The sequence below is a fragment of the Anopheles arabiensis genome, chromosome 3 (assembly GCF_016920715.1).
Source record: "Anopheles arabiensis isolate DONGOLA chromosome 3, AaraD3, whole genome shotgun sequence".
NCBI classification, from domain to species: domain Eukaryota; kingdom Metazoa; phylum Arthropoda; class Insecta; order Diptera; family Culicidae; genus Anopheles; species Anopheles arabiensis.
The window spans coordinates 19,962,993-19,977,421 of NC_053518.1; the positions used below are offsets into that span (position 1 = coordinate 19,962,993).

At 43.1% G+C, this 14,429-nt stretch overlaps 1 protein-coding gene across 1 annotated transcript; it reads right to left on the reverse strand.

Moving 5' to 3' along the window:
- Window positions 1–12,360: 12,360 nt before the first annotated feature.
- Window positions 12,361–13,727, reverse strand: LOC120902435 (MAGE-like protein 2). Its single transcript, XM_040311160.1, has 2 exons — window positions 13,127–13,727; window positions 12,361–13,048 (listed from the first exon to the last, which is right to left on the reverse strand). The coding sequence occupies exons 1-2, from the start codon at window positions 13,196–13,198 to the stop codon at window positions 12,491–12,493; spliced, it is 630 nt and encodes a 209-aa protein (XP_040167094.1). The 5' UTR covers window positions 13,199–13,727; the 3' UTR covers window positions 12,361–12,490.
- Window positions 13,728–14,429: the final 702 nt, after the last annotated feature.

Below are 14,429 nucleotides of genomic sequence, written 5' to 3' on the forward strand. Positions count from 1 at the left end.
ACTGGGTGCTGCGGCAGGAACAAACTTTTGCGCGCAAAACTTTTGACGCTGGAACGCCGACCGAAGGGAAGGGACTTTGGGGGGATGATGTTGTGTATGTGTGTGTGTGTTAGAGAAAGAGAGTTTATATACACTATGCACTCTTACAAGTGCATGCACATGACACCGGAAACCGGGACGGGAGGAAGCTGTGACTGATGTACGCTTTTGTGTGCTGTGCTTTCGGGGAATTTCTGCGCGCTTACTTGCTAGGGGGTGCTGCTTTTGGTTTGTTTTTGTAAAGGAAGCCTTACACACCACGCTGTATAATGTTCACAAATGTGCAGATCATTTTGAATGAGTTGTTGTGAATGTTAAGCTCCCGCCAGCGGGAGAGACTGGGGAGCAATGCTTTATTTCTCACCGCTAATAATGGGATGCCAATATTCGCTTTATTTAAGCTCGTTGTTAGCATGTTGGAGGGTGTTTGTGGTGTGTGCCTCACGGGAAGGATATTTGCATTAAATGAGATTAATTTTGTTCCTCATTCCAAACGAGTTGGTTGTCCTTTTTTGTAAAATAAAGTGTAAAGTTGTAAAAAACTGACATGAACATAATATTTTCTTGAAGTTGTTCATTAACATTACTTTCATTTGAACATGATTGTTATCAGTGAGAGGTTCATTACATTCGTCATATTTAGTTTGTTTGACATTGTTGACTATAAGGACGTATCTGTTTCGAATAATTTCTGATATTTGATACTTATTTTTAAAAAATTGACATTTTAAAGTAATGCTTCATCAAAATTGTAAAAATAGAAAATTATAAACGTCTTCTTCTTCTTCTTCTTCTTCTTCTTCTTCTTCTTCTTCTTCTTCTTCTTCTTCTTCTTCTTCTTCTTCTTCTTCTTCTTCTTTTTCTTCTTCTTCTTCTTCTTCTTCCTTTTTCTTCTTCTTTTTATTCTCCTCCTTCTTCTTTTTCTTCTTCTTCTTCCTTCTTATTCTTCCTTTTCTTCTTCTTCTACTTCATCTTCTTCTTCTTCTTTTTCTTCCTTCTTATTCTTCTTCATCATCATCATCATCATCTTTGGCACAACAACCGTTGTCGGAGTCAAGGCCTGCCTCAGCCATTAGTGAGCTTGACTTTCAGTGACTTATTCATTACCCTCAGCAGGATAGTAAGTCCTACGTATTGGGGCACGATCCATTCGAGGATTGAACCCATAACGGGAGTGTAGTTAAGTCGTGCGACTTGACTACCACAACACGAGGCCAATTGTCTTTAGTGTAACAAAATATAACAGGCAAACAGAGACTTTTAAAAAAATGTAACTTTCCAATAAATTTCTTAATTATTTGTGAAGAACTTTTATCCAAATTATTTGCAAGACTAAATTATTTCTTTTTATTTAATTAGGAGGAACAATCTTAGCTGCAATGTCCAGAATCAAGTCTCAGTTTATCAAAAAAAAAAACGCACAAACATAAATCTCACGAGTTATTCTTAAAGTGTAAACCTACAAAATAACAATGTTGTTGCTTCAATAAAATCTGTCACGCTTTATGTCCCTCGCGCTGCGATAAACAGCACCGAGATCATAAATAAAATCTTGATAGCGCAGTAGTTAATATTTATCTGTCTGTTTCTTTTTTTCCCCATCTTTCTGTTTTCACACACTGTCACATTGCCGCTTTTCGCTTTGTTTCGACCGATTGCGAGATTACAACCATCGATTTTTATTACCCGTCTCTCGATACATCCCGGCTCCACTCCGCCAGCTACGCGTACAGTAGTTCCCCTGCCCTGCGTGTCTGACACTATCTCTGCGCAAGGCCTCGGAGCAATAAATTCTAATAAACGAACGATGGCACAAACGAATTCCCGCGAGTGGACAATTGAAAACGCAGCCAATCGCAGCACCGCAGGACGATGCTTGCCCAGAGGAATCCCATTCGCATCACACCTAAGGGCAGAACTGCGGGCGATTGGGAGCTGCTCCCCTCAAGCTTCATGAGCGCAGGGTACGTCCAAGGACAACCTTTTCCAAACCCCGGGGATGAGGGAAAAGCAATAGAACAAAAAGAAAGCTCACAAACACATACACCGAGAAGCACATCACACAAGGCAATAAATCAATTTTTTCCCGCCATACTTGACACCTTCGGGGTAGGTGATAGTCGGCCGTCGGAGAGCGTGCGAGATGAAAAACAAAAAAAAAACAATCGGTGACAATGCTTGAGGCAATACATTCCACCCGGTGGTGGGAAGGTAATCCCCATCCCCTTCGGTGGGCTGGGAGAACCGTACGACAGAGCGCCACATTCGCACGGATGGCGCAACGAACGCGTATGGGGCATTGATGAAGACGATAATAAATGGACAGTGTCAGTTGATCCCGTGGTCTTGCCGGGGTCCGGGAGACTCTGCCGGTGCCGGTTTCGGTTGGCTTCTTCGAAATGCTTTCAGTCCGACACACGAGTGTGTCGACTCGGGCCACGATTCCACGTTGGCACGTGGACACCGCAACGGGACAGTAAATTACCGCGCCCTGTCATCTTTCGGACAGTGATTCGGCCGGTAGCCAGTGAGCTTTCCGAAAGCGCACCTGACTGCGAGGAGCGAAAGAGAGAGCCGAAGAGTCATTGTGATTATGCGGCGCTAAAGAAGCAGCAGCAAAAAAACATCCCATTCCAAGAGCACTTTGTGCACGTTCTTCGAGCTAGTTGTGAATGATTTATTGAATATTTATGACTGATGGGTGAAAGCGCACCGAACGCAGTTTGGATCCGAAATTCAAAGTGTCTGCCAAGGATCGAAGAACGTTTGAACAAACCGAAACAACAAGAGAACTCAATTTCAGGAACGAAACCATCACGAAATACAACAGGAGACTATTTTAAATGCTCTCATTATTGCTTAATTCTGTAGAGAGCTGTTGAAGCTGCAAGATTGGATTAGTTTCGAAGAATGGCGTACCTCACCGAGCGTTAACGCTTACAGTGCTTCGATCCTCTCGGCTCCCGGGCAGCGCAAGGTAAGGCGGAGGTTTCGGTAAACATGCAATTTCACTTGAAACGCTTTTAAATAATCATGAACCAGACAAACGATCAAAGAGAGTGTTTGGTGCGGCCAAAAAAACAAAGCCCCAACCCGAACGGGCTTCATCTTGGACGGCTACAATCGAATATCCCGACGAGAGAAACTTGTTAAAGTGCTCGAGCTTCGAGGTAGGTTGAAGTCCCACTTAACCGAAAACCCCAAACACAGGTTCCATTTAAATGCGAATGAGTGAGCTTTCTACCGTTTGCCAAACACCTTCGCCACCTTCGCCAGCTTCGGGATTGACGTTGCACATGCCACCCGTTTTCCCGAGAATGAGCTCAATGAGGGTTGTCGATGAGATCGTTGTGGGTGTTCGGTTTCCTGTTCAGTTCACACGGAGCATTCCGCCGTACGGATTGAACCCTTTCCTTTTTTTGTCCGATGCTCTGCTTCTGCACCTTTGTGTGACGAAACTGTCTGTATTTCAATTTCGATCATTGTGTATTATTTTTGGTTGCAAAAAGAAACGGATGAGATGCTTTGACACGTGGCCTCACACACGTGCTGGCTGGTCGTTAATCCGAGAAGCAAATGATGATGAGGCGAGCAATCGTAACAGCTTACCAGGAAGTGCGCGAGTTCGTAACGATTTGCAGGCATTAGATGTCCTTCTAGGAAATATGCTCCACAAAACAACAAAGAGTAGCAAACAGTAGAGGATTGCCCATAAAGTGTTGCATAATTTTTGGAGCAAAGGGATGGTTTTATTTGACTTTGACGCAATAATTGCGGTGTGGAGTAAATTACGGATAAAGTTCATTAGCATTGTCAAATGAGGCTCGGTTAGCTTTCAACGCAACTGAAATGTGTCGCAACTTTGACATGAGCTTAATGGTTTTCAATGTTAAAAATTCCTACCAGTAATTACTTCAAGAGCACTGATGTGTACTTCAGATTTGAGTCATAAATCCACTCTGAATCTCGATTTGACAAAACTGCATCCAGCACCAAATCATAAGATACAATTCTGATAAATTAGGTGACAATGAGTTCGGACGATTATAGATAACTCCAGGTGACTCCGGATGATGACTTTGGATGACTCTGAACGACACCATATGAGTTTCCACGACTATGGATCATTCCGATCGACTTCGGATGAGTGTAGACTGCTCAGGATGTGTCTGAACGACTCCAGTAGATGTCTTGACATGTCTGGATGCGTCCGAACGATTCCGAAAGAGTTTGAATAAATCTGGACGAAACCAGATGAGTCATGACGACTCCCGATGAGTGCAGACGATTACAAATCACTCTTGAAATGTTTGGATAATTCTAGAAAAATCCAAATGAGTCCGGACGGCTCCAGATGAGTCTGGAAAGCTCAAGACTTGTCCAGACGACTCGGGATGAGTTCGGCCAAAACAAGATAAGTTTGGACGTTTCCACATGACTCCGGATAACTCTAGATGAGTCTTGACAATCACGGAGAGTCTGGATGACTCTAGTTGAGCCTGGTCGACTCTGGATGAGTCTAAACGACTTCACATGAGACAACACAGACTATTCTAGTGAGTGGGAACGACTCTGCATGAGAACTAACAACTCCAGAAGAGCCTGGACGACTCCGGATTAGTCAGGTCGACTGCCGATGAGTTTGGACGTCTACAAATTAGTCTTGACAAATACGGATGAGTCTAGAAGACTCCAGATGAGTCAACTCCAAATGAGTCTGACCGGCTCAAGATAAATCCAAACGACTCCAGATGAGCCTAGCCAAATCCAAATGAGTTTGGCCGGCTCAAGATGCACCTGGACGACTCCATAGTACTCCAAATGCATCCAATTGATTCTAGATAAGTCCTAACATCCCTGGATGAATTCAGATATGTTTGAACGACCCCGGATAGTTATGCATCAATCGGAAAACGTTTGGATCATTCCAAACTAGTTTGAATTAAAGTTTTAATCTAGGATAATGAAGGTAAGTAATGCAATTAAAGATGCTATAAGCTTTTAATTTAATTGTGTATCGCATGAACGTTTCGTCAGCTAAAAAAAACCGGTTCAATTAGAATTAATACAAAAAATTAAACAACAAGGGATATTTAAAAAAAAACTCAAATGCTTAAAAATAACGTCTCTCTTATCAATTCACTTCAATCGTTACTGAGACAAACGTTCAAAACAAACTGAACTAACGATGTCCAGAATCTTGCAATTGCAACGAACATTCACCCATTTCTGTCCAATAGAGAAAATAAAGAAACAATCTACAATTGTATCGATTTGATTGCAATTACTCCCACCACGACCAAGTACAGGGGTAATCGGTTTTGATTGCAGCTCTCCATTGTTAAAAGTTTTTATTATCGTTCGATCGCAAATTGCTCTTGCGCACTTGTTACACTTTTTTTTCTATTGCCTTCCACTTTTCTCTGTACTTTCCCCATTGCAATCTGCATCGAGAGAGATGAGCGGAACGAAAACTATGAAAACAGTAAAACACTCCAGGTAGAAAGAAAATTAATCATGCATTTTTAACCAAGAGGTGAAGTGTGATTTCGGTTCGAAACGCACAGACCACGGAACAAGCCACGTTGGACGCCACGGGAACGATCCGGGCCCAGGAGTTGATTTGCGAGATGAAATCTAAATCTCGTCATACCGGCGAGCCGGTCCAGAATATTTCTGATTGGAAATTAGTGCCGCTCCAGTAAGTACGGTTTTACACTGCGAGCCAGCGGGACTGGTCAACTCGGAAACAACGCTGGCAACCAGTTGCGTTCGGCGCTGCAGTCACTGATGGTAGTGTATTTTTAATTTCGCGATAAAACTCACCCTCTCCGTGATTCGTTGCAGCATGGGAATGGTTTTTGCACGACCAGGATTTCAGGATTTTGCCAACCGCCAACCGAACCGGATATCGAAAATAACTTTCCACCAGGTTGTACCAGGTTCGGTGCAACGCGAACGCGGCGTCCTTTGGACCGTGGAAGTAATCTTGCTTTTAGTTCAATAGGTGATCGGGTGGGTTTTGGGAATTTAATTTCCCTGCCCGCTCGGGCTCGGCGAAATTGTTCGCAGTAAAACATTGGCCCACGGTTGTTGTTCAAATCGATGGGTAGCGCGGGTTTGAAACTTTCACTACTAATTCCCATGGTGAGTGTGTTGCGTTTGGTGCGCGGTGCAATCATTATGATTATTATTAGTCGACCGGGAATTAATTCAAATCCCGGGTTGCGGATCGAAAAGTGGGTGAGCTTTAGTGGATTCCAGTACCAGAACAAGCAGGGTTTATCGAAGGCCACAAAACACGGCACTACGGTATGCGAATGGACGATGCAATCACGGGTTTCTGTTGGACTTGGAGCCATGTTTCAATAAAAAAAAATTGAAAGAAATTATACGCTGTGTTTGTGGATATTTCGTTGTTTTTTTCATTAGTTGTATGTTGTATGTTGTTAACATCATGATTGCTTAATTTTTCTGAATTTTATCATAAATTGCTTTCAAGTTTATAGTTTTGTGATTAAATATACTTTTTAATGCATGTGTTGAAATTGCAATTCAACAACTATCAAATGTTTCATGATTTTTTCAGTTGCTGGCCGGTAAATGTTACAAAACTTTAATACAAATTACCTATTTTAAAAACAAATAATTTTTGTGAACTTTATTTTAAATAGTTTATCAAGACCCTATAAAGAAGGTGATATAAAATTTGTTAAAATGCAAAATATACAACATTTGGATAGTCCCAAAGCTAAAAATCGTTTCCCACAAGAACCAAATTGAAGTACAATAATTACATTACAGGGTTTTCCAGAAGTTATCATAGCTATGGGACACTTTAATGACTCTTTCTTACATGAAATTAACTTAATATAATGTGAATTGGACTCTATAGCACCCTTAATGGACAAATCCAATTAGAATTTCAAAAGACATATGAAGTTCACTTCCCAAAAGAAAGAGTCAAGGAAGTGTCTCACAACTATGAGAACCTCTGGCAACCCTGTAATACTAGGTTCCAGAGTTGATCTGTCCACAAAAACACCATTTTTGGATTTTTGTCAAACTGTTTCAATATTTTGCCTAATAAGAGTAATACAAAAATAATACTCACTGAGCAAAAGCGTACAAAACATACCCAAAACCACAAAACATACAAAAATAGAAAAAAAAAACAAACATAAAACAATACAGTGAACTGCTGACCTGCTGGAACCGGCTCGAGAGAATAAACCCGTTTTATCCCATTACCGGTGCATTACTGATCCGCAAAAAAAAAACAACAGCAACACAGACCCGATCGAGCATCGAATCCGGTTGCTTGTTACTGTGGCGAAAACTAAAAAGCGTCCTCTCCCATCGCCCCAAAAAGCCATGCTTTATGTTTCTCCCACGAACTCTACACACACAGACACACCAAAAACCACACAAACACACTTGGCAGGCAGAGGAAAACATGGCCCTGGCTTAGCGAGAAACCGGGTCAGATGGACATTCGGTGTTCAGCGTATGCAACGGAAGCAGTTTAAAAAAGCTCCAGCTCACCGGCCAGTTTCGTGAAAATGAAAATTTGTCGTACTTTTAGCACCTATTGGACGTACATTCGGAGCCACCTTAAACACTGAGTGCGCTACCGAAAGGGTCAGGAAGATGCAGGAAGACCAACACACCCACACACAGGATACACGGCATGTGCATAGGAATTAGATTTCGAATATTCGAACCACAAACTCCTGCATCTCTCTCTCCTACTTTTCACTAGACCGATAATTATCGATTTGTGCAGTAGCTTTGACTACCTCGGTCGGTTTACCGAGTACGCTTACGGTTTTTGGCAAAAAGGGGTTCGCCCGACCCGGTAATCGCTTTCGATACGGCCCCGAAAGCCTCGTAGGAGATTAAATGCCAAGGCTGCCCGACCGGATAGCTTCACATTCCGAGGCAACGAATCAGTATGTGTGTGTGTGTTTAACATCCGTTTTGACTGCCCTATTGATATTTGATACTTGCTTGCTGCGGTGCACACACGGAGGTGAATAGGGGAAACCCGGGTTGCCTCCGGGTTGCCAACAGCTCCACAGCGCATCTGAGGCGCACCCAAGCTGCAACGTGGGTTGGTGTGTGTGTAATTAAGGGTAAGGTTATAAATAGAAAGCCTTGTGCCTGGTGGGAAGACAAACCAGGGTAGCGGTACAATGGACATTCTGGGAGCTTTCCAGGAAAGTGGCATTGTTTGTAACTACCACCATCGCCCACTCTGCAGCCTTCTTTTTATGCACACATGTCGGACATGTGTTTTGCCAGATGGTAAACTTGCACAGACAAAGCTCGGATGCACACACACGCATCCTAACACAACCAAATCTAGCTCATTCAAATGCTCCCCCCCCTCCCCCCTTGTGCCTGTCTCATCTCCTTCTCCTTCCCTAAAACAAATATGATCACCTGCAATAACGATTAACATATATTGATATTGGCGTCCTCATCATCCCACGGCGCATGGTGGGCATGGTTCGGCATTTCGTGCGTTAAATTAAGTTATAGTTTATTGCAGAAAATTATGCTAATTTCAATAACAATAACGATTGATACTACTGATGCTTGCCCGAGTGCACCGAGGCTTGCATTGGAGGCTCTCAGTACCCGGTTGTCCCGGACGTAACCGTGTGTGTACCGTAGATCGTATTTATGAATAAGCGGGTTTAATTAGGGGCAATATTTGAGTTAAGTGGCCACCGAGTGAGGGTGAGAACTTAATCGACCACAGAAAATGTAGCCTTCCTGTGAGCCCCAGTGCATGTGTTGGTGTGCGGTCGAGTGGCACCGAAATCAAGTGAAGCAAAACACGACCCAGGGACGGGTTTTTGCATAATGGGGACACTGTTTAGTTTACCGCCGTCGGGTTTTTGTGGACCAAAAACCCCGTGCCAAGAATTAAATCGAGAAGTAGTTTCCATAATGAGAATGAGGGGGGTAGGGGATGACTAAGGATACTTGCGTGTGCTGGAATTGAAATAATCCGTCATGACGAATTGGGGACCGGAATTGGGCTACCGGGATAGTGTTGATAAAGTTTATAGAAACGATCACTAAACGGGCAGAGAGACCCCAAACTTTATGGATATTGTTATAGTGCAGTTGAAGTGGGGCTAGTGGCTAGTATTATAAACACTCGGAAGTGTTATGGAATGGGCGGGTAATCAAATCTAAAACTAACTGCATTCCAATATCTTTCCCGTTTTGTAGCCCTGTCCGACTGTGTGACGGTGATGTATTGAATAGGGCGTGTTTTTGGCAATGTTTTAAGTGCCTAAATTACTTAAATCCTGCACGATGACCCATAAACGAATGATAGTTAGTTTGAAGGTGTATTTTATGCTAACAGGAATCTACTATAGATGACAGAGTGATACTCTCTAATGTGATTAGGCGAAACTATTAAACTCGTGTCATCAAAGGTAGTGCATTTGCAAAAAATGAACTAGCGAATCAGACCGGAAGGTAACATAATTGATACATATCATTTTTTATGGACAATAAAGGTTATTTGAATTGTTTATCAACTCGAATAAGGAAGTAACTTTTACAAGGGACAGAATGGTTGAGAACGTTCATGTGAAAAAGCCAAATTTAGATACAAATTAAACACATCCAAGCGAGGGTATTTCCAATTTGATTGTGACATAAGTGTTCTTGATATTATCATATTTCTTAAACGCTATATAGATGACTCTTTTTTGCATAATCATTGGCAAGTTACATATAAATATATAAAGGTTAATCGTTAATTAATTCTACAGAAATTCTAAAGTAAATTTCTTTGCTACACAGTAAGGCCAAGTAAGTATGACTAGTAAATAATGGAGTCTAGCAGATCTAGATTGAAAAAGTATCTGATTCTATATCGAACCCGATTGAGTTCCATGACTAGGAACAGGTATAGGTACAATTCTAGGACCAGCATTTATTCGGGATCAGTCCGAAAACCATTCTGGCTTCCGCATCAGTTCCAGCATTGGTTAGAATTTAGTATCAGTTATAGTTCCGCTAGCATGAGTGCAGAAGCATCTCCAAGATCGATTAGAACTCAAAATTAGTTTCTTTTAAAGTTCCCTTTGCATTTAAAGGGATGTTGGGAATATTGTTGCGTGGTCCAGTAGGCGGGCAACATTGACACTGAGTCCAGTAATGGTTTTAATTAACATGTGATTTTTTTTTTTCAATTATTATTATTAATTAATACAATTCTTGTTCGCCAATAATGACCCCACAAGATATCGTAAATTCTTATATATTAAAGCAGCGCAGAGCTTCACCAATACTAGAAATGGATGTATTGAAATCAACTCCTGCATATTATAGATTAAAACTGCGTACCATTCCTGATATCAGTTCATTTGCCGCATAATTAGTGTTATGCCTATCTACATACAAAAGGGATGATGAACGAGAGCTAGAGCAAGGACGGTGTATGTTCATTTTGATTAATAGGCGAGGTGCGTCAATTTCTCCTTTTAGCAGTTGCATGCAGTTACATGCAAAATGATTAACCCGCCCGTGAAAATGGATTTTGTGGAAATGGATCACACGCATCATGATGGTCTGCGCCGGAAAGCAGAACCGGAACATTATTGAGTATTCGCTATGTTCCCTGAAAATCATGAGTACGATTTGGAATGATAAGAACAACTACAACTGGAGGTTTTATGGAAGTTCTAAGAAGAATAACGCCCATCAAACGATCGGAATGAGCTCGTACCGACGATAAAGTGCGTTGCGGCCAAATGCAACATGATTCCAACGTATATTTACGATCAGGGCCTCACACTCAATGCCTATGGCTACCGAAAGCTGCTGAAAACTGTAGTAAAATCATAGATCACAAAAGAGGCCAACGGTTGGCCGTATGTGTAGCAGTAGGCCACAATACTTTACCACGTGGTTGTCTAGCCATCGCGAGGGAAATTCATCACATTTGATCTCCAACCTTCCCTAAACTGAAACCCTTTGACTATTTTGTTTTTAGATGAAGTTAAATGTGGTATTAATAGACCGTCCAGCAATACCTAGACGGAACTAGTAAATTAAGTACGTTTTTGCGGCCCTTAAGCAAGGAATTTTATTATTCTTCAACCACTACACAATCATTGATACTATTTATAAAATCAAGAAAGTTGAAAGCTTCGCATATTTGGCAAAAATAATTGAATGTGAGAAAAACAATTACAAGCAGATCTCCATCAAATTAAAGCAACAAAAACGTTTTTACAACTGCAAAATTGTGTCTGGTGGCAGAAAATATCTAAATCGCTTAACACTAAACTCCAACCACATTCCCCGCAGCCCCTTCACTAGTACAGGAATAAAACACTCACTGCGCGAAAGACTCTCACTCAACCGCTCGCAAGCGAAACTGGTCGCGTCCGCGTGTTCTGCCGAAAAAAAAGTGCTTCCGGCTGTATTTAAAACTCACCCACCCGAACCAATCGAACAATCAAGTTAAAAGCACCAAGACAAAAAGCAACACAAAAAGCAAGGAGCACCGTTGCGCCCCAAAAAGTTTGTATCAACAGCGTCCTTAATTTCAGCCGGCCCTTCCCCACCCTCCAACTGCTTGCTGTTTATGTTGCGCCGGACGAAGAAGTGCGCACCGCGTTACGCAACCGCCGTCATCGCGGTGGTGCAGGATTTAATTACGCGGCCAGAGAGACGCCCCGGGAGAGCGAAATTAGGTTTTTGCCGGCCCCGTAAGCATCGACACTTCCGTTTGAAGTTTGATTCGCCAGGCACCGGCACCGTCCCTACCACCGTCCATGGCCCCTATCAGATTACCAAGATCGGACGAGCGGAGGCAAGATGACAAGAGTGGTGTATGTTCCGGTTTGAAGGCGCAGCGATAAGAAAATTGAACTAACCAATTGTTGGTGGGTGGGTGGTAGCCGTCTCCCCCCCTCTCCCCCAGCTTCCAGTTCGCTGGAATCGGTTGCAGGATGCCAAGGGCGTGATGGTGCGTGTGCGAGTTAATTAGCACTTTGCGTAATGAATTCGCATTCGCACTATGGTTGATGGGAGCGGTGGTGGGATTGGGGCATGGCAGGGCCTATGGTTGAGTGACGAAACAATATTTGCCAGCCCACAAACGCCCAGCAAGGGGTACTTGAACTTGAACACAAAACTAATTTGCTGTGTGCAGCTACCATTGCAATGGTTGCCATTTTTCAGCGAACGATGGCGGACAGCACCGCTTGTGTTTAACTAAAACAAAACAAAACTATGCTATTTATGCTACACGGCGAGCAAACAAACACACTCGACGGGAACTGACGCTCTATGTTTGTTTATTTTCTTTTTTCCCTTTTCACTGTGTAACTACAGCAAATAACAATAGCAATCCAACATGGATGAAATGACAGTTCGAACCGGTCACCGGCAACCGGTTCATCGACATCGCTCACGCACTCGTCACCGTGGCAACGGGGGACGGTTTGGGACTTTTCTTCATCCACTTCGTCTGCTGCGCCTTGCTCTGCTTCACAAAGATCGGCTTCTTGATGTACACCGGGTAGGGTTTGGGGATGTGCACCGGGTACGGTTTCGGCACCTCGACCGCCACCCTGTGGAAGATTGGAATCTCGATCGGCAGCGCATACGGCACGGGCCGGTCCACCTGCACCGGGATCGGTTTCTCCACGTACACCGGTATCTTGCGCTCGACCATGATCGGCACCTTGTTGTGGATGGCGATCGGGATCGGTATCTTCACCGGGACGGCCACATGCCGCTCCACCTTGATCGGGTACGGCACCGGGACGTTTTTGGTGATGGTAATCTCCTTGAACTGCTTGTTGCCCCACGGTTCCGGGTTTTTCGTGTCGAACGTGTGGGCCGAAACGACGCGCTCGGCCGTACCGAGTGGGACGAACCTTTTAACAGGGCCAGCCGTCCCCTGGGACACTATGATGCCGCAGGATTGATGCACCGCTACCACCAACAGAGTTAACACAATGCGCTGAGGATGCAGGAGGGGAAACCAATTCTTAATCACACACAAGGACCTTATCACAACACACATCACGCGCCTACTTACTTTCATGTTGTTCAACCGCTCGTTCCGATGTTTCACACTGCAATGATTGAGAAACCAACCGGCCGCTGGCATATTTATAGTTGGTATGCCTCAGTAACTGGCCGTGAGCTCTGCGTGTTCACTTGCTCTGCGGGCTCGGTACTCGGAATTAGTCTGCACTCCCGGGGCACACGGGTATCCTCATTAGCACCGCAGGGTGGGGTGCGTGGTGTGATTAGGAAGTCTGTTTGAGCGGCGATACCCGTTTAAAGTTAAAACACTTGCACCCGGTGAACTTTTGATGGTGGGTGTGCCTGTTTTCATGCTGCATTATGCACCCGGAGTCATTAGGGTGTCGATTTCGTCATTAGTAAAATATTTTAAAGCAAGAAGAGGAAAAAAACACCCCCCGGCAACACGTACCGTACAGGGAATGTGGTACTCGGTTGTACGGCGTCTTCGTTTGACATGCAAAAAAGGCTTTAATTTCACGTACTCGTAATTTCAGTGCTTTCACGCGGGTGTCAGTGAGCTATGCTTCACTGATGCAAACCGTGGTATCATTGATAGGTAACAAGATCACTGTTAATGGATTTTTGCATACCGACAACCTTGAGTGGGAAAAAATTGCTTTAAGGTGCGCAGTTCAGGTATGAAAAAACACAACAAAAAAAGATATAAACGGATATAAGTGGAAAAATAATGCAGTTTAGTAATCAGTACACATTATGCAAATAAACTCCCGTATCGAAAAAAAACATGGCACTATAGCCGATATCCAGGTATCAATCTTAGGCATCACTCTTTAGGATCGTTCCCATTGCTTTAAGAAGCGTTGCGAATTGTGATGGGAACTCTCACTCTATACAGTGATTGAAATTAGAAAAGAAGACAAGGTAATTGAATCAGTGTCTTACTCTTTAAAACATGATTAAAATGTATATAAACAAACTTTTTACCTATCTTTTGCGACTCAAGTCACTCACTCTCTTTGCGCTGACTAACGACTCACTATGTGCTATGCATTCAAAACACTCACTATTTTCGCCGGTTTATGGCTGACGTTTTCAGGATTTGTAACTCAGTTTGAATTTAATCCGAGTAAAAAATGTGTCATAAAAATAGATTCAAATGAAGATATTCGTGTATACTCATCGTGCTGAGTTTTATCTAAGCAGGATTCAACAAACTCACGCACTACTTATTTAGCATGCACATCTCAAAAATGATTTAGTGAGGTACTCAAAGTGTCATGTGGAGGTGCAGGATCTTTACAGGGTTTTATCAGTCCAATAAATAACAGGTTGGCTGATAAGTCCCCGGT